The following is a 22,469-nucleotide window of genomic DNA, read 5'->3' as shown; positions in this document are numbered from 1 at the left end:
TGTAATCGTTTGTTCAGCCAAATTGCTTTTGCAATGTTATTTGTAACGGGTGAACGATTTATGAGAAAACTATGATATATATTCTAAATTAAATTAAACTTTCAAACTCATTATAACAAAATTACAACGAACATTTGTTTAATTTTCCTCTTGTGACTAGGTACGATTCTTTGAAGTCATCATGGGTGGGCTTTATATGATTATAATACAAATGGCTAATAGAAATATTAATATGCAAGAAGTTGCCTGTCATATCCAGTTACATATACTGATAAACAATGTGCACAGCAGAAAAGAAAACCGCCTCTGATGATTTTCTACGGTGTTCAGAGTATTCAACGCAGAGGTATGTACGAACGTAGGTACGTACGTAGCTACTTACATAATTTAAATAGAAAATCACAGACTTCAATTTCGTTCATAACTGATATCAAAATTTATTCAAAAAGGTGTTCAAGTTTGGCTCTATGATATTGTAAAGTCATCACTTAGTTTTCAATAGAATGGCATACAATTATCAAAGAATTACTATATGCTTTGGGAATTAAATGTAAATTACTTGAGTCTATTATTCTTTGCTATTATTACCTAAACAAAAACAAATTAATTGTCCCATAAGACTCTTATTTACCTCTGTGGTCGACTCGGTTTATCTTTCCACCTTCGGATCTCTGAAGTGATTCTAAAGGAATAAATTGCTATCCCAATCCTTGAGGCATGAAGTACGAGTTTGAAAGATCTTTGATCCTAAAAAAATGAGAGCCGTCATGTACTTATTCATACATTAAAATTATTCATAGATAGTTTTAAATATTTAAAGTCGGGGCGAGGTGTTTCTAGTGAATCCCTAAATCGGATCATTGAACCCGCAGTGAACTGACTCCGGCGCGATCGCCGATGAAAGGAAAATCTTTCAGGACTTTCTCATCAGACTTTAGACTTTGCACTGCATATCTAAAAACTTTATTTTACATTATATACAAATAAATTTTAACACGATTTTTATATTTTACACTTTGCACATCCATATTACATACCAATGTAGAGCCATCTAAATGAAATAACTTTGCAAAATCAGCTAGATCCTCATTGTATTGTGGAATTTTTCATGATTTCGTTCGAAATTAAGCTTAATTAGGATGTATAAATTCAAATTTAAAATAGGTAGATAAGTAATGCTCGACGTAGTTTTGACGCGATCGGTACTTGCGTTGTAAGACGTCGCGCCGGTCGTAGAGTTAACTCGCCGGATGACCGGTCCATGGCCGAGGTCGCGTTGAATATGCAGCGGACGTTAATATTAATAGGAAACTCCTTAAAATACTACCCGAGGACAATCACAGTGATAATCGAATGTAGATCTCGTTGGGGGCGATTGACCTGCTCGCGCCCGTCCTGCGAGCGCAAGGGTCGCGTAGCTCCTCCTCATGCCTCCTTATGTATGACGTATTTTGTGTTTGTCAATTATTTCATAATTATTTACTGATATAATATAATTTTTCTGTACAATTCACTAACTGATTTACGAACAGAGTTTCACTAATATGTTGCCTTTTAATTTTGCATACATATTTATTTAATTATAAACGTACATGTACAACTATTTCTTGAAAAATACTCATTTTCAGTGAGTATAGAATCTCTACTACAGGTTTCTACCCAATTAACGATAATAATAATTGCCGTGAATTCTATAAATGTTATTCGTATGTCTACAGGAATTTTCTTTTGGTACCTATATGCTGTTACAAAACTGGATTTTTAAACTGAAAGAAAGTTTGTGAGAGTCATACATTGAGTCAATATTCAAATAGAATTTGTATTATTTAGGAAGAAACATACAACAAATACATGAGACTGCTACATAAATGTAAAAAGATAAGAATCAGTCATAAATATTGCAGCGTGACTACACTATAATCACCTAGTTATGTTAAACTTTTACGTCTCTAATTTATGAATGATACGTCTGTTCGGTATTGTTTAGCAAATAATTTCCTTTTTTTGCAAGATCCTTGTTGATATTCTCATTCAAATCTTGATCTGAATCTGAATGAAAATAATCAAGTTCAAGTTCCTCTCACTGACTTAGAGTTCCGTATAACATAGTATTATAATAATATCAGGAATATCAGGTATATCAGGTATAGGTAACTAAAACTTATTAAGGTAGTAGAAACAATATTAGAATGATAGTTTATATTTACCATAATGACAGAAATTATAAAATTATATCGTTCTTTGTACGAAAAAAAATGGTTCCTGTAGTTATTTTTTCATTTATGACTAAGTATGATTGAATAATATTCAATAAGCCTGTCTCTTGTATTATAAAATAGATAGAGAAACATTTATTGAGCACAAATAGCAAAGAAAAAAGAAAGCCTACCTTTACGATTATATTATGAGCAAAACCGGTTCAATTTTATAATATTAAAAATAACTTTAATTAGTGAAACTGTTGTAGTAATTTTTGTTTACTTTAAAAATTATCAAAGATAAAATAAAATGTAAAAGCAAAAGGTGAAAGAGAAGATATTTTCCAAGGAGTTTAAGTACCTACTCCTGAAAAGTATCAATCATATACGATAGATCGAGAGGTAGGTATCATTTTTATCGTTTTTCGTCCAACGTCTTTCAGTTATTATCACTAATAAAACTAGAGCAAATAAAAAATAAAAAAACTAATAAACAAACACATTTTAAACGAAGATATTTAGGGAGAGATATGAAAATTATAGGTACTTGTGGGTAACTGATATAAATGAAATTATAATATAATGAAAAACTGAATAAAATGTGTTCAGTAAAAATGACTTTTACATAATAAAATAGCAGATTAAGCTTATTGTTATGGATCATTTACATCTAGTTTGGCTGATGTTGTAATTGGTATTTTATGAAATAGTTTGTAGGTAGTATTGTGTTATCGTTATCAAATATTTTATCAAATAGTCTTCCACATCATCCTATCTTAATTAAAGTATAAGTAGGTATTTTATGTTTCCATACATATATTAAGGCCATGCCCCATTACTGGGATACCAATATGAAATTATTCCTAAATCAGTATAATATGTATATCTACTTTCGAATACGTCAAAGATTGACGAGTTTCAATTCTATTTTTATTTGCAAAGCAAGTCGTACCCTTTGCATGGGAAACGTATGTGCCTATACTAATTTTAAATAAGGAATTTACATAATGACGTCCAAAATTGCTAATGCCAGCATTAAAATTGCCGGCACCGACCCCATACGAAATTACAATGAGTTTTAAAGTATGCTAATATTTAATTTCTTGTTATGCTTTTTAAAACCATGAATAAAAACATTATAAATCCCCAATTTGATAGTTGAATGTGTGTTATAAACATTCTCGTACGTTCCTCAAATGTATAAATGCAAATAAATTTCAATAAAAAGAGTCGAATAAATTTGACTTAGCCTAATAATTCTAGTTGGATTTTCGCAAAAACAAACAAGATTTGAGAGGATATACAAATCTATGAATAGTAATATTAAAAATTCAGTGTTATTTTCCCATTTATTTCATGAAAAGAAACAACAAAGAAAAGGATAATAACATCTTTGAAATTATTAAATCTTTGCATCTTTGAAATTATTAAATCTTCAGATTAAATTCTAAATAGGTACTGTCTTGTTCGAAATTGTATGTTTGTTAATATGTATAGTTAATATGATTAATTGATATGTACATTTTACAAATATGTATTGTAATTATTGTAAAAGTATGTTTTGTTTCTGTCTATTTATTTACTTATTTTCATGAAAGTTGGGGGATCAGATATAGATTATAAAATTAGGAATATCTCTAAATAAAAGCAACTATTGACAACTTGTAGCTTATTTTTTCAATAAATCATCAATATATAATTCTTATAGAATAATAATAGTAAATTCTTAGTAATTGGTATCTTCAATCATTATTTTATTCAAATAGCAAACAGCACAAGACTATTATGGGTTAGGTAAATAGCATTGATTGAAGAAGTTAATGGCGGCATTGGACAATCGGCAAGCACGCACGACCATTTTGCGACAAACACACTGCCGCCTACAAACTAAAGACTATAAAAATTATTCGCAATAATAAATCACGATGCAAATACAAATGCGAGATGCTATTTCATCTGCGCTATTGCGTTTGGTAATTCGATTCATTGATCAGCAGATTACAATCAGAGTCTTTGATTTTAAAGATTAATGTCTTCGTAATTTAGACCCAATATTTTGTTCACGCTCTTTACACTGCAGCTGCATGAGCACAGCGAGGAATAAATAAGTAATTTTTAACATTCACTTCAAATAGGTATTAGTATTAGAATAAGAAAAACTTTAAAATAATATGTATACGAATCAATAAGTACATCCCATGACTGTGTGAGAGTCTAACAGATTTCAAGAAAGCGATTCGTCAGTGTTCCAAATAGGCAGCTTCCACTATTCGGATTCATTATATTAATTCATTATTATAATGAATCGGAAATGCGTGGGTATAAAAGGCCTAAACAGCACGCGCCTTGCCCGTGGGCGCGCACCGTTCCGAGTCGTTCATCGTTTATATTTGATCTGTCTTGTCAAGCCCAATTACGATTTAACCTATGTTTAACCTCAATCACAACAGCCACTCTTTCACACGACCATTTAATGAATACGCATGCTACTCGAACTAATTTTAACTCTATAAATGTATGCGCTATGACGCTGTCGCTTGTCGGTGGCGTATAAAAGCTCGATAGTTTTGTTGATGTTTTAATCAAGTTTTTTTTTTAATAAACGCTTGATTTGCTAAAAAATATCAAATGAAATAGATAAAAATCCAAGTTTCTATGAAAAGTATATATAAAGAAAAGAATAATATTTATGAAACATGTACGTTTTTATTTCTTGCATTAGTTAAAACAAATCTTTATTTAAATAACTTTAAAAACTCTTTGCAGTTTACGAAATACTTTAAATAACAACCAGTTTTCTGGAAAATTTTAGAAAATTCTGTGTTCAGTGTTATTATTTAATTTACTCGTAAAAACTTTCACATTAGTTAAAATAAATAAATGGACCGGAATAATTAATGGTCCAGTCCAAATATGCAATTTATAATACTATAAAATAATGTAAATTCCCGGTCTTCGAAATGGTTCGTTATAAACTGTTTAGTTGTAAATATTTAAGTTATTTATTTTCATAGGAAATAAAAATAATTTACACCAAAATAACTAATACAAATACATCAATGTTAAAATAATATCATCCTTAATACCTAATTTTGAAAATGATTAAACATTATATTACTTATGTTATTTGTAGCAACTTTACCTTCAAAAGCTTGCGTTCGAACTTTACAACTGCATTGTAATAATATACGTTTTAAGGTTTATCGTACTAAACTTTCCTCGTAGAGGCTTTCGGTCCTGAATATTTTCTTGTGAGATTTGCAAAAAGATTCGGTGTACCTAAGGTTTGATCGCAGTAAACGAAATCAGTTTCCGAGGGGTCAATGATGCACCTCCTACATAATGCATCATGTATCCGAAGTGCGTTTACCCCGAACGTCTGCATTCTTAACTTGATCCGGGACGATTGATCGTTGCCCTTTGCCCTACACTGACACCAGTCAAACAATGCTACATCAAAATTTATAGCCTACGAGATTCTATAAATAACGTCTGAACAAAGTCTGTCAGACAACAGTTTCATTACAATTCCCGGTATAATTTATAAATTCAAAACGTTTCATATAATGCTTCACGCTTGCTTCACGTATTTTCATTAGAGACGTTGCAAGCTCTCATTGATATATCTAGGAAATCATTAATAATTATGATTGTGTATGAAATATGCAAAGGCATGTTTACATAAATTAAACGTTGTGAAAGATAGCGCAGCTTGAAGCAACGTCTTATTCTAGATCTAAATATGGTACACGCTTCGCCTTTAAAGATCGCTCTGCCAAAAGAGGAAAGCTCGCCCGCGTGCCTCTTTCTAGCATTTCCTATATGACTGCTTGAATAAGGAAAATAATATCTGAATTTTGAAATCAATTAAATATTAATTAATATTCGTTTAATCAACACGCTTCTTGATCATTATGATCTGACACACTTGTATTTAGTCACGTACGCTTCGCCTAAATTGGTTTTTATAAATATTATACTATCACCCTAATGAGGACGGCAATTATAAAAAAATGACGCTGGCCCTAATATATGTGTGCAATAATTTAAATAATAAACCGCGACAAGATCATTATCGATTGACGTCTTTTCGGATTAGGATGGTTTTATGCAACAAAAATTTAAACGAACAGTGTTTACGAGTACATGACCATAATATGAGTTACATATTACCTACTAATAGTAAAACTGCAACATAATTTATCTTTAACTGGGGAAATATTACTCAAGTAGTGTGACTACCATATATGAACCAAAGTAAATAATATTCCACGGATATAATATTATATGGTTGCTATGTTTAGTTGTAGGTACTATATTTCTCCACTGTAATATTATTTTATAGAAAAGAATAAAAAATGAATATCGTATAAAGCTCCATAAACACAGAGCTTTTCACTATAAAATTTTGATACACGATCAACTACTAGACTATAAATACACAAGATTTATTCAAAAATATGTATGAATTTAATTGAAAATTTACACTATAAAACTAATTATGTGACAACTGTTAGATCCATGATATATTCACCAACACCAGGTCATAAATTATAATCCATACTAATATTATAAATGCGAAAGTAACTCTGTCTGTCTGTCTGTTACTCAATCACGCCTAAACTACTGAACCGATTTTCATGAAATTTGGTATGGAGATAATTTGATACCCGAACAAGGACATAGGCTACTTTTTATCCCGGGAAAATGATGTAATCCCGGAAATCCCACGGGAACGGGAACTATGCGGGTTTTTCTTTGATTGCGCGGGCGAAGCCGCGGGCGGAACCCTAGTAATAAATAGTTTAATAGCTAAATATTCAAAATGAGGCTCTATTGCATAAATGTTATGGCAATTAGTAGAGGGCACGCGACTCTACTAAATCAAAAAGCCTACGTGACTGCTGGCAGGGTTTACACCTACCTGCTACCAAATGGTAATTGCTAATCAACTCTAATGTTGAATCAATTCGATAACTACCTAACTAATAGCTGCATTTAATTATTTATATATCGAAGCCTTTCGATAGGCTACGATACAAGTTTTATTTAAACACTAACTTATTTATAGAATATTGTGGTGTAATGTTGTTTCATTGGAAACAAACATGAACTTTTGTTCTGACGACAATTTGTTTTTAACAATAAAAACACAATTACGCAATTCCTTGTATTATACTTTATTATACGTTTACGTTTTACAATAACGAGTAAACTTCGGTTTTCAGGTGATAAATTTTCTACGAAGTTAATATCATAGAAAGTAGCGGTATATTCATAGACTAATTTAAGGGCCTCAACACACTATAGATATTATGATAATAAACCTGGCAAAACTATGTTACGGTTGAAAGGTGAATACTCACACTTAAGCCAAAAATAAAAACTGTAAATTATATAACCATACAACTTATTTATTCAATATTTTTCCTTTTCCACAGAAATCATAAACATGAAAAGTAAAGTGTTAGAAAAATCGTTTGTTGGGACCTCGATGACAGTTATTATAGATTGACGTCAAAAGGATAATGTATTCAATTTCATACAAAACATCCAATAAATGCAAATTATATCCAGTTTCTCAATAAACACCTAGACTGGCGCCACTCATGTGAAATGTTTAGGGAACCTTGAGTTACTTTGTAGCAAATGAAATTAATATCTACTTTATGCCCCATAATGAACTTTCGAATAATGCTGAATGAATAAGGTTTACGTATAAATAACTGCCACATATTATGGAATTTAAAAAGCAAGTCTACATTTCAATAATATTTTGCAATTTTAAAAGGTTTATCCGGTGGTGAAAATTTAACGCAAATAAAATGCGGATTTCAAAATTCGTATTTAAATCACAAATAAGTAACTAAATCTAAAAATTTAAATCATAATATTTGTATTAATATCATAAACATACATATTTTAAATTCGTCACGTTTGTATTTTTAATGTGGCGAATATACTATAAATAGCAACTGAAATTTTATTTGGAAATGTTGCCGTATTCATTTTTTTACTGAATTTAGACTTTTAACCTATGTTTAGTTAGCTATTGAATAATATATGTAATAATTAATAACTACCCTCGTTTATTTTTCATTATTATTATATTTGATTATGTTATCAATTCACGAATTAAGCAAATTATTTTTTTTTGTCAAAACACTGAATTTAAATTAATTAAAATGCTAGATTTTTGAGTGTCGTCTGTATAATATAAAATAAAAGCAGTAAGCAATTTTTGAACGCCTGACCATTTAGTTTATTTAATACGCTGTAGCGTAACACTCGGCTTTACAAGTATAGTAGGATAAATAAATTCCTATACAAATGGTCCTTTGTTCCTTTGTTTTTTTTGCGCGTAATATAAAGATAGGTAAAACGCATAGAATTTAATAGATCAGATGTAAAGAAGAAACAGATAAAAAAGAAAACATTTTTGTTACTTAAAACCTAGTTATATTTGCGATTTTATCTCGGGAGAGATTAAGGTAATTCCAACAATACTTTTAACAAATTGATTAAATACCAATCTGTGTATGTAATATCAAATATGCATGTATGTAGTAGGTATTGTTTTAAGATGCAAACAAAAACATCTCAAGAACATAATAATGCAAAATTTTCATAAATGAGAAAGTTGTATCTTCAATGTAAGTTCGGGCTTTGTAAAGTCTACGGTTATTGTTGCCAAGGCTTTGTGGAACTAGTTTTGAGGGCTACAGCTGCAGCCACCACGTGCGGCGTGACGCGCGTTTCGCAGCACTCAGCACTTCGACTTGCAAGTAGCAACTGCGACGCGCCTATCTATCCTTGTCCGGTAGGTATTAGTACACGATCACGTGATTCATTGACGTCAATACTGACCTCTGCCGGCTGTACCGGCTTGCCTCCTGCCTGCTTATCTGAACCGAAATACCCTATACATCGCATTATGTACACGCGAAGTTCTCGCTTGCTTCCTTACTCCGTACGGCATGAGCAACGAAATTATGAATTAACTATTAAGTAGGTACTCACATACCAACTAAGTCACGACGAAGCGCCGCACATACTTATGATTAAACAACTCACGTCACTGACTTATCTAAGTTATAAATATTTATATAGTATTCAATCAACTACCTATAGTTGCAATTTTAATGAAATCAATATCAATTCGATATGTTTTTAAGTTTTTTCAGTTGTTTATAGAAACTTCTTAGCATTTCTATATCATACACCTATACCTACTTGTTTACAGTGAATTATAAAGTGCCTAGTATAAACAAAAAATAATGCAACGATTTCTTAAAAAATTAGAGGCGTAAGTAAATTAGATCTTGCAGGCAACTCAAATTATTCAGTTATTTTTATCTAGTTTAAAGTAACGTTGTTATAACCTTAATTTTATAACATCGGCTCTTTCATCGGCTTCATCATCAGAAAGTCCCAAGTCCCGACCTGATTATTATGTTCGTTGATTACATTCAAATTTTTTTTTAGTACTTACTTAACTTTTTATTTAGTTAGGGTTTTAATCTCTAAGAAATGTATAATTAACAAAATGTAATGAATATAACTACCAAGTAGAATTATAATTATGTACAAAGTTTTTGTTTCTGTCTATTCAGATGTTGTTCGATCCGCTGTAAAATATGGAAGAAAATTAAATAATACACGAATTAAAAATATTATAATAGCGTAGTACATAGTAACTCAATGTAATAAAATTAGTTTTTATTACCTATACAGGGTGTACCAAAAAGTAGTGATGAACGGAAGCTGAGAGGTAGAGGACCTAGAGGGCTATCCGAATCACCCCCATGTATGTTATGCGATTTTTCGTATTTTCGGAGTTATGACGTTTTTTTTCAATTTTTCACCTATCGCCGAGTACGATGATATTTTCACTCATGCTGACGTCAATGATTGCGGAAGATTGTTGATTTTTTTTTGTGTGCTAAGCTGAAAGATAGGCCAATTCAGTATGGTAACATTTACTAACGTTAGATCTTTGAATGGAATAAAAAAAAGAATTAAATGGCAAGAAAGATAAAATTACCCAGTATGTTCACCACTTCAAGGGCCCGTAAAAAAATAAAATCACATAAAAAAAGTTTTCCGTTTGACTTTTAAAAACTTGCTCTATCTATCAGATAGCTACCCTGAAAATTTCATTTAATTATTGAGAAGGCTTCAATCGAAAAATTTAAATCTAAATGTGGTAAGTGCAAAAATTGAATTAACATGATGATCATTAAAACCAATAAATAGGTGTTTAATTACCAGAAATTTTTAAAATAACCCCGCTGTTGCTCAATGCAAGTGCGACATCACCGTAAAAAGTTGTCTTTTAAATGTCTGAATACCCTTTTATCATTTTTAATGGTTTCTTCTGCTACTATGAATTTCCGGGTTATTTCGTCCAAATTGTGGCAGTCTCTTATCTTTGTAGTATCCCCACGGAAAAAAATCAATAGGGTTTATGTCCGGGGACCGTGCAGGCCAGGCTAAAGGGCAAAGATACCCTGAAAGATGGATTGGTCGTTGCAGCCTGCGCATGCGCCGGTGACGCCTGCCTTAAAGCCTGGCCTCCACGGTCCCTCGACCTAAACCCTATTGATTTTTTTCCGTGGGGATACTACAAAGACGAGAGACTGCCACAATTTGGACGAAATAACCCGGAAATTCATAGTAGCAGAAGAAACCATTAAAAATGATAAAAGGGTATTCAGACATTTAAAAGACAACTTTTTACGGTGATGTCGCACTTGCATTGAGCAACAGCGGGGTTATTTTAAAAATTTCTGGTAATTAAACACCTATTTATTGGTTTTAATGATCATCATGTTAATTCAATTTTTTCACTTACCACATTTAGATTTAAATTTTTCGATTGAAGCCTTCTCAATAATTAAATGAAATTTTTAGGGTAGCTATCTGATAGATAGAGCAAGTTTTTAAAAGTCAAACGGAATACTTTTTTTATGTGATTTTATTTTTTTACGGGCCCTTGAAGTGGTGAACATACTGGGTAATTTTATCTTTCTTGCCATTTAATTCTTTTTTTTATTCCATTCAAAGATCTAACGATAGTAAATGTTACCATATTAAATTGGCCTATCTTTCAGCTTAGCACACAAAAAAAAATCAAGCATCTTCCGCAATCATTGACGTCAGCATGAGTGAAAATATCATCGTACTCGGCGATAGGTGAAAAATTGAAAAAAACGTAATAACTCCGAAAATACGAAAAATCGCATAACATACATGGGGGTGATTCGGATAGCCCTCTAGGTCCTCTACCTCTCAGCTTCCGTTCATCACTACTTTTTGGTACACCCTGTATTTACATGCACAAAAATATGATGTGTATATTTTATAAATATATAGTTATATTAGTGAGTAGGTAATTATATTCATAAATATGTATTAATAAATGTAACTAGTTCCTGTCACTTCGTTCTTGACCTATAGGTATTAGGTACCTACATACCATACCTTAGGTTGGTACCAACCGAACCCAAAAAATTTTTTCCAGCTAAATGAATTTGGCGATAAAGTTTATGGAGTATAACGACATAAGCTATTCTTAATAATCCTACTACTATTATAAAGGCGAAAGTTTGTAAGTATGGATGTATGGATGTTTGTTACTCCTTCACGCAAATACTACCGAACCGATTACTATGAAATTTAGCACACATATAGATGGTAACTTAGATTAACACATAGGATAGGTTTTATCCCAGAAATCCCACGGGAACGGGAACTATGCGGGTTTTTCTGTGAAAACGCGGGCGAAGCCGCAGGCGGAAAGCTGGTAATTATTATTGATACAAAAATTCGAAAAATATAGATCTAATTTATTTTACGAAGAAATAATGCCAATTCATCTAAGAATTCATCCATTATAAATTTTATTTTTTCACTTCAATAATTTATATTAGATATATAAATTATTGAAGAATTTATATATCATAAAAAAAAGCTTTACAATTTGTATTTTTTTATTTATACTGTAAAAATGTATATAAGCACATATAAGTAACAATAATTTTTGTAGTTAACTACATACTATAGATTTCTAGTAATATAATACTTTGGCTCACTAGTAAGTAGGTACGAGGTACCACGCACTGTAAGATAACGTTAAAAATATGGTAAACATAACCCTCAGGCCTCATGTTACACCCATGTTATATCGTACACGTGAATTTTATTATGTACGCAAGTCACATACAAACACACGTAAATCTAAAAAACTAACCGTTGACAAAGAAATAAATAGACTACAGGCCCATGTTGAAAAAATTATGGGTCATTTGACCCACCACCTGACCTATCTAGAATGATATAAGAGCATAAAATAATAAGATTCAGCACTATGACGTCACTCGTAAGCTGTCCACCTGAGTGCAGGTGAGAATTCGAAAGTTCAGGTAGAGATTTTCTCCCCTTGTCTCCATGATTTTTGTACGGCGTTGCGGAATAATGGCTTAAAAGCAGTATAGAAATAGTATGACACAGATGCCGTACAAAAATGGTGGTCCACAAAGTCGGAATTTATTTTTATTTTTCGACAGTTGCCGGGGTAAATTTGGTCATTTGATTTTGTACGGCATCTGTGTCATACTATTTCTATACTACTTTTAATCAATTATTCCGCAACGCTGTACAAAAATCATGGAGACAAGGGGAGAAAATCTCTACCTGAACCTTCGAATTCTCATCTGCACTCAGGTGGACAGCTTACAAGTGACGTCATAGTGCTGAATCTTATTATTTTATGCTCTTATATCATTCTAGATAGGTCAGGTGGTGGGTCAAATGACCCATAATTTTTTCAACACGGGCCTGTAGTCTAAAATACTTTATTTGTACCTAATTGAAATAATACAACAGATACTGCATATCTTTATGGTAGACATAATGTACCTAATTTAAATAGAAACAATAATTATGAAAATAACAAATTTAAGTATGGGATATTAGAATAATATTATGATTTTCAAAATAAGCATTATTATTTTGTTTTTGCAAAGTTCAACGACAGTTTTATTTTTAAACATAATATGCGTTTATTTGTAGATATGAAAAAAAATCGTGTCGGTCTACGCGTGGGGTGAGTGTACCGCCAAATCGGTGTACGTAACTGGGAAAATTTTATCTCTCAATAATTAAGAAAATCAAACAAACTTCGGAGATTTGGTCGGAATACAGACTAGAATTCGGGAGAATTAAAAAAAACAATTGAAAACAGAAGACAATATACGTATTAATTTTATTAAAAATCATGTTTTAATATTTTGAATAATAGAAACCTGCCTATGTTAGTGAGCAATTATTATTCGTGGCCATTAAATTTTAATAGACATTTATTAATTTTTAAACGACCCACGAATTATAGATTCAATGAAGGTAGTAATATCTTCTACAACTCTCATGCACTTTCCAGAGTTTCTTAAATATTACATACATGTTTTTACCTGCGAATGTTATATTATACGAAGTCTAGGTACTTATGTGGGTTCTTTATCGGTTTCGCAAGACGGGACAAGATCAATATTATGTAGATAGGATTATGTAACGATTACATTACGCTTATCATTTCACTCGTGTGGACTTGTTTTTCTGAGGTAAGTATTGAAAACGTGATCGCGACCTTGAAATTCATGTAAAACTTTAGAGTTCATAAACATTTAAAACTATTTGAAACTTACACGATTAAAGTCATAACATATTGTATCACCGTGAATAGATGAATTCCGAATTTATACGACGGTATCTTATTCATTATTATTTCAAAGGAATCAAACTGTTTGATAGTAACTGATCTAAAATTTAAGAAGCTGTGTAAGTTCGTAAAGTATCTACGTACTTACTACAATAATAACCTCTAGTATTACAAACGGTGGTATTAATAATTTACAGTTGAATGAAAAAATGTTGTTCGCATTTTATATCCTACCATCACAAAAATATTACATACTGCAGACTGCTAGAATATGATGTATAAGATCATAAAATCAGTCCGACCTAACCCAGAATTGCAAAGCGCATACGCAACGCAAAACAACTTTAAAGTACACCTAATTACGAAAGCGCTAAGCGCTTGAACTCTAGAGTCTAGAGATATTCCTATTCATACATTTTATTTTTCTGTAAAAAGTACATATATTGTTTTGTATTATTTTCTTTGTTTAATAACAAATATAAATATAACCGAAACTCTATTATTATCTGTAAATTTTGAGCTACATCATTGCAACTTGAATAAAAAATTAAAGTATAAAAGATCGTATTGAAAATCTATTTTACAAAGCCTAAAACTAGTTTAAAGCGGTTCACTACTGAACAATTTCTTTAGTGAGTATACCACAAAAAATATTCTTTTCATAGAAGGTTTTTATAAATGCAAGTTCTTCGAAAAGTTGCGTCCAATAAAACTCCACTGAAAGTTTCTTTTGTTACTTCTCACGTTTTAACTACAAAAACTTACAGTAATGTAAACTGTAAAAAAAACTATCAACTTTTGGAACAATTAGAATAAAATTGACAAACAAAATAACCGTAATGTATTAAAATGGCAAGGAACGCGTATAAACGAACATGAAATGAAGGAAACACTTTCCATTTCTTTAAACTTTCAACTTTCACGTGGCTTCTAATTACATATCATGAATTCTAGAGCTCCAAACTTCTGAAGTGAACGCTTGACTTAACCGCCTGAAATATTATAATTTATTCCTAAAACACGTGCTCCCAGCAAGTGATAGTAATTTAAAGCATTGACTTAGCTCAAAAAAGTAGCGAAATACACGTGACTCCGATGTCTACTTACTATTAATGTCTTTGTTACCATTTCGTTTTCTTTTTGTCCTGTCAACTTAAGAATTATAATGTGATAGATTATATTTCATCACTCCTCATTGCTTTTATTTTCAATGGGCGTATTCAGAAAGAAAGCTTGAAACTTATAAGCGCTTATCGGCGCTTGTCATGTAACATGTTCATATAAATATGACAAGCAAGACAATGAACATGACAAGCGCCGATAAGCGTTTATAAGCGCTTATAAGTTTCAAGCTTTCTTTCTGAATACGCCCAATGGTAAGGTAAAGTCAAATTCAAATTGCTATTATTTCATTTTTATTTCATAAGGTGATATTTTCAAGAACGTTGTTTACGAATTTATGGCTAAATCGCGAAATTTTTAATAATTCAAGTTTTTTTTTCCACTCTTTGGAACGGTATGTAAGTTTAACATACTGTTACGCACAGATCACAAAGTCAAAGGGAAAATTATTTTTAGAATGTGTTTTATTTGAACGCACTGCTGACGGCTGCGGTTAAGTAGTAAAACAAGGAAAACATTAACATACCAAAAATAAGCAACCAGCAATTATTTTTTGCTCTACATGTTTAATTATTAAATATTTTTATGATGCTTCACAACGTCTCCACTAGTATTCTACCAAAGCTCATTGTGAATTAATGTTGCGGATATTTTTTAATGCTATTACGTGGCCGCTTCATTATTATTATTATCTACTCCATGATAAATAATAATTTAACCACAGTGTATTATTAAAGAGATGCGTTTTTTGCTATTAATAAGTATATAAAAAATAAAGCCTACTTAATATTTCTGGTATCATATTACGCATATATGTGTTTACCTACCTGACATTAAAAAACAATGTTTATGAAAAAGAGTATTTCTCTTCCATCAGTATTATAAGAATATATCTTTAATCAATAACCATGTACAGTTAACGCGAAACGTGTTGGAAATAAATATATTTTATTCATCATTTATTCATGCAAACTTTCACATTATCAAACTTGTGGAAAACAACAAGCAATCAACGTGAGGAGGCTAGAGTAAACAGTTCCATGCGAGTATAATCTAAGCTCCAATTATACGGTCACGTGTATCTGAAACTCGGAGGAAAGAAAGCGAGCCCTCGTCGGTGAAGTGGGAGAGAAAACGTGATCCGTCGCCCGCGCCGTCCCACCGGGTCACTCACTCCGGAATTTATAAGCGTTATACCTCACAATATCAAATTAATTCAAAAACTCATGCATTACAGAAAATACAATTTTCATAAATACTTCCATTTACTTTCAGATCTAGAACCTTTTTTATGGCTGTGTAAAGGGGTCGGCTACTAGAACAATCGCTTAGACTTGAAAGTAGAAAATGTGATGTATTATCGTAGTATTTTATTTTTTCGTTTTTCCTTAAATCTTATTGTATGTACTTTGAAATCAAATTCCATAACAGTACATATAATAAAAGTATGAAGATAAAGCAATAACATTGCCCAAATCTATGAATAATTTTGCTGAAGTTGTTTTTAGTTTATTTTATTTAATTAGTAGGAATATGTACTTAAATTAATTACTCCCCTGATGATGACTACTATGTATTTTAAACGCGAATGGTACCTACTCATTAATTATCCATTGATTCGATTTTAAATCTAAAGATTTAAATAAAATAGAACAAAAAAGCTTTTGTAATCCTTCGTTAATAGTTAATAATTCTAATTAAATATGTTGAATTATAGATACTTTCTAATATTCGCACTATTATCTATTTTAAGTTCTTAGTTCTTATAAATAAGGAACTTCGTTGCAATAGAAAATACGAAATATGTAAACGATGTTATCAAGTTATATCTTACAAAATGCAAATCAGGAGAAAAATATCGTATGATCATTCTTGTTATTGTCTAGGCTTGATACAATATTTTTCCATATAAATTAGTCTAACATATTGAACAACTGCGCATTAAGTTTTCGCAACACATGCGTTAAGGATAACAAGAATGTTTACTCAAAACGGGTACAATTTATAGACAAATCTTTACAAAACGACTATAGTAACGATTTTGTATAATTCAAAGGTTTTTTTATTGAAGAACCCACCAGTCATGTTTTATCCAAATATTACGCAACGTAATCCGCATAAAAAAATTTAAATATTTAGTATATTGGGACATTATTACATAGTCGCGATCAAATTATATAAAACGTTATGTATTTTTGGGATGTCACTTAACATAATATTATAATTTTGCCGGATTTTTCCACGTGATTTGCAATTACTTATGTATTTATTGTTAAGAACAGATAATACAAATTAAGAGAATGCAATATATGGTGCATCAGAAAGAGAGATAGTATATAGAAATATTTAAACAAAGGCTTAAATTATGTCTTTCTTACCTTAGTTTTGGAAGAATGTTTGTCCTTCTTGATGACTTTGATGCTATTCTGAAACTAAAATAATTTTCAATGTAATCACTAATTCGACTTTGTAATCCATACTAATATTATAAATGCGAAAGTAACTCTGTCTGTCTGTCTGTTACTCAATCACGCCTTAACTACTGAACCAATTTGCATGAAATTTGGTATACAGATATTTTGATACCCGAGAAAGGACATAGGCTACTTTTTACCCCGGGAAATAGGATAGGTTTTATCCCGGAAATCCCACGGGAACGGGAACTTGCGGGTTTTTCTTTGACTGCGCGGGCGAAGCTGCGGGTGGAAAGCTAGTTAATTATATAATTAAATCAACTACATGAATCAACATATCATTGACAAAAGTCAGGATGCAAATTTTAGTTGAGCTAAATAGTTATCAATCTCATGGATGATGTAACAATTAAATATCTACGTATTCCAAGCTACATCCGAGTGATATTTCATGCATCATACACATAATCCAATCGATTACAATATGTCACCGACAAAATGTTTTCTTTTATTCAGTTTTCGTGAACGTGTCCTTGCGAGAGCCCGTTGATCTCATCTTTTTAGAGAAAAAACGTTGGGTTGACGGAACATTATCGTTCTTTGAAATATTATGGTTCCTACGGTAAATGGTATGGGGTATTCTTGTTTCCTTAAATTTTACGTACTGCTTTATGTTATTTTATAATAGATAACTGATAATATGTATTATTAGTTTTACGTATTAATGATAGAAAAATTACGTAAGTAGTTGAATGTGATTCCATTTAGCTTTTCATTAAGTTTTCCGCAGCCACTATTTAGACACTAATGCATATGTAAGTACCAACTAACTACTAAGCGCTTTGGTATAATTTTATGTAGCGGTGCAATACCAATATCGCAGATTTAAGCTGTTGATTGTAATACATAATAATAATTATTAATTAATTTATATTATGTTGGACCCGGAATATTTTGATAATAAAATATCCATACGATTTTTATACTCATATTTTCCTCTGAAATCGAAATAACAACTTTAATCTACCCTAAATTGGCCATTACTGCATTATTATACTATGTTATTACTTTTAAGTATTTTGTGATTATACATACAGCGCAATGAAAACAGCTGAACAGAGATGTTGTTGGAGAACTGGCGTTGGATGCAGAGGACACATCTGATGGACCGCCATTTACTGGTTTGCAAGTAACCTGAAAACAAATGACGATAACATAATTGCTTTTTAAAATGTAATATATGGGTATGCTTATAAGCTTGAATATTGCTTGAACATAATATTAGTTTTCTAAGCGAACAGTTTCTACTCCTTTTTGGAATATAAAAAAAATCAAATGCATTTTAAAATGTTTTTAATGTATGTACATATATACTTTAATAGTTTGAATATTGCTTGAACTATATATATATAAGCTTTTCTAGCGGTCAGATTGCTTTCCCTTTCCGCGGATTAATAAAGTTAAGAAGTAATAACAGATGTTTTGAAAAAGGAAACAATTATTTTTGAAATCAGCCTCGTATCTTATTTATCGTCACTTTTTTTTCAATATAATTATAACAATTGTATTACCATCGGCTATTGGTCAAGCTTTCTTTGTTGGTACATAATGATAGCTGAGGCGTAATTAGTTGCGGTTTATTGTTAATATGTAAATAAGAAATTACTATCCTTAATTTAAATAAATTATTACTTAATTGATTAAATATATAAGCTTTATGAGCTTTTAACTCATTTTATTGACGTCATAAAATCATTGCTTTTAATGCTGAATACCATCTCTCTATACACTGATAAAAACTTCTCAGCCATGTTATTTAAATATATACGAGCTAGTTTAAAATAAATAGAAAGCGAGCTAAAAAAAATTAATCTATATTTTATTGGGAAGAAATTGTTAATGATATCTAGAAGATTTGTATAATATTGAAAAATAAAGTCCCGATTTTAGATTGCTAACTACTTGAATGTTTAAAAATTCAACATTATCATGTAAATTGGTTTTAATTAACTGACATGACCTGTTTTTAAATGAAAAAGGCTAATTTATAAAGATATTTAAATAAAAACAAAGTTTGACGCACTACTGTATATCACATTAAAATGGACAGGTGATATTTGCTGAGGCAATGTACGTCATAACTTCAGTTTAGTAAAATATCTAAGACGAAAAGAGTGCTTGCCTTATGATATCAGGTCTATACTGTATGTGAATTTATTTATTTAATTAATACTATTACTAACAAATATGGCGCCTGATCTGAGCTTTGCTTGCTTGGTATTTTTTCCTACTCAAGTTTCGCTGTTTATCAACATAGCTAATAATACACGTCCTCTTTGTACCTAGTGAGTATTATTACTGTGAATTCAAGATACTTTGGAGCGTTCAATATTTTCCTTATAGTCTATAATTACAACGAATTAATTATAAACGAATACTGATCTTTTCTTGATTATCTACATCGTATGGTCTATTCCTTCATTATGAAGCTCTTCTACTTAGCTCCTAGTACAATGTGTTGACACGCCGCTTTCTTTCAGAGCAGCCTATTGCACACGAGTTGAATGCACCAATAAGCAGCGTCGCGACCTTGCCGGTGCGCGTACGCATACCGCGACCCGCGCTGCGATAAGGTTTCCCTGCAAAACTTAGTACTTACATTAGCACTCGTCGTCACGTCGTTGGTGTAAACGGCCGAGTAACTTTCCGGCGGAAAGTTGAATAGAGGCGAGGACATATCCGTTCTAATTCACAACACAAACACTAGTGGAGGACCGCGCGAAGGGACGGTGACGCGTTCCCGCGATTGCTCAGAGCGCACCGAGCCATCAGCCGCGGCCGTTCTGCAGATTCATTGTTCCTTATTGATCAGCGTTGCCAAGTTGGAGTGAGCGCGGTGCCACAGTGCCGCGGTATGACCACGCGCGGGCGCCGCGGGGAGCGAGACACTGACGCCTCGTCTGGACACGCACATATGCGGATTATCGTTTTATGGCTATAATGAGTAATGCAAACTTCCCTGTCGTTAAATTTGAATTGAACGTCGTCGTGTGCGCCGAACTGGCTGTGCGCTATCAATATTTAACCTTATCAAATAGACGCAGGACGATAACGCGACGTGTCGATATTGCCGGTTTGGCCGTCACACACTGAGGTTGTGTCAAAATATATGTTTACACGTATTGTAAATTTATCTGTAGGTACCTACAATTTTATATTAATCAAACGTCAATAATCACTTTACATAAAAGGTAGATCGATAGCTGTTATTCATCATTGTATATGCCAGCGAGTTTGAAACGTGCGTAAATTTTTAATTTAAATATTATTTTATTTAAGAATTAAAAGTAATTCAGGGTCAAAACAATTTGATACTATGAAATTATAGTGTCAATAGTAAAATTTGAGTAGTATTAAATTAAATTTTTATGAAGTGAGAGATACAATAGAAATATTTTATTTATGTAAATACTTATAGTCGAGCCAATTTAATAGGCAACATTTGACGTCTATCAATTTTATCTTCGAAGAGAGGTAACCTGCTTAAAAACATCGATTAAAGTGAATTAATCGATACGGATTTGAAACATTTGTAAATCGAATTTATTAATTTATGATGATTTTTGTTCACAAATAATCAATGCATTCGATTCTAGATGTCAGATCTCGATTTTTAGAGTAACATCTCTGGTATTTAAAAAGAAAAAAGGTTTATTGACACAAAATTGTAGCGACGTCAGTTCTTCAATTCAGAAATTGTTTATTATGTTTAGAATGGTTCATCAGTAAAATGAAATCTTAAAATTACTTGTATCGGTCATTATTACTATAAATATGTAATCGTTATTGAAAAAAGTTAAGCAAATGTGCAGATCTAACAGAAAGAAATATCATGTTATTCTATGTTGTCGTTACTAGGTTACGTTGTTGAATTTTGTTGAACTGTCAAATGTTGCCTATTAAAATGGCTCTACCTTAATTGTAGATATGTACCACAAATACGCCATAAAATACAGTCATAAAAATAAAATTGAACACAAGGCGGTCATATCGCTTACGACGATTCTGCCGGACAGCCTTTACAAAATACAATCTTTGATGAAAATATACTCCTTAAAAATTATTATAAGCAAATACCTTGCCTTTATAGTTTATACCTAGTACTAAAGGCATTTAACTTCTCTTTATTGTGAAACTTACTATATAAGGTATAAATATTAAACATATAATGATATAGTACAGAGATACAACTTTCGATATACAGTATGTCCCACCGTCATGTGCGTCGGTGTACTAAGCCTGAAGGGATTTCAAGTATTGCTACGGGAAATGAGTTACATTTTGGAATTGTTCACTACTCTACTAGAAAATGTATACAATTACTAGATTTCCGCCCGCGGCTTCGCCCGCGTATTCAAAGGAAAACCCGCATAGTTCCCGTTCCCGTGGGATTGTCGGGATAAAACCTATCCTATGTGTTAATCCAAGTTACCCTCTATATGTGTGCTAAATTTCATTGTAATCGGTTCAGTAGTTTTTACGTGAAAGAGTAACAAACATCCATATATCCATACATCCATACATCCTTACAAACTTTCGCCTTTATAATATAATATTAGATTAAGATAAAGCTCTCTAGACTCTAGACTCTACTCTACATTTCGGAACGATTTTAGGAATTATATACATTTTCTTGGAATTGTACAAATTAAGATAGCGGATTTAATATATTTCCTGTACGCAATCCTGTAACACATAGGTACACTGATTACGTAAAAATACTTCGAAATCGACATAAAAAACATCCTTAATTTTTTGTTTTCGCCCCGGCATAAATTGCTTCGCATTGTGTCTATGGAAACGTTATTTTAAAATATGTAAACTCGCACGCGGGTGGCACAGGTTGCGAGTTAGGGGTGTGCAGCATAGAAAGAAGCGTCTGGAATTTTATGGGTATTTTTGGCTGCTGATTCTCAGCGTATACAACACTAATTTACTTTGAGCTTAGTATACCGA

At 31.7% G+C, this 22,469-nt stretch overlaps 1 protein-coding gene across 1 annotated transcript in view; it reads right to left on the bottom strand.

Annotated features, from left to right (window-relative positions):
• IP3K1 (inositol-trisphosphate 3-kinase-like protein) overlaps positions 1-20,614 on the bottom strand; it is a 69,289-nt gene extending 48,675 nt beyond the window's left edge. Inside the window, exons 1-3 of the mRNA XM_089699314.1 lie at positions 20,113-20,614; positions 18,549-18,647; positions 17,418-17,471 (exon numbers count right to left, since the gene is read on the bottom strand). Coding sequence (XP_089555440.1) covers positions 17,418-17,471; positions 18,549-18,647; positions 20,113-20,190 — 231 coding nt within the window. The 5' untranslated portion in view covers positions 20,191-20,614. The remainder of the gene's footprint in view (positions 1-17,417; positions 17,472-18,548; positions 18,648-20,112) is intronic.
• Positions 20,615-22,469: the final 1,855 nt, after the last annotated feature.

The sequence above is a fragment of the Colias philodice genome, chromosome 9, assembly GCF_061535455.1.
Source record: "Colias philodice isolate Cphi_HAF_F1 chromosome 9, ilColPhil1 Martin Lab GWU primary, whole genome shotgun sequence".
Taxonomy (NCBI): Eukaryota; Metazoa; Arthropoda; class Insecta; order Lepidoptera; family Pieridae; genus Colias; species Colias philodice.
The sequence above is the reverse complement of the archived record's forward strand: the minus strand, read 5'-3'. Positions and strand labels throughout refer to the sequence as shown.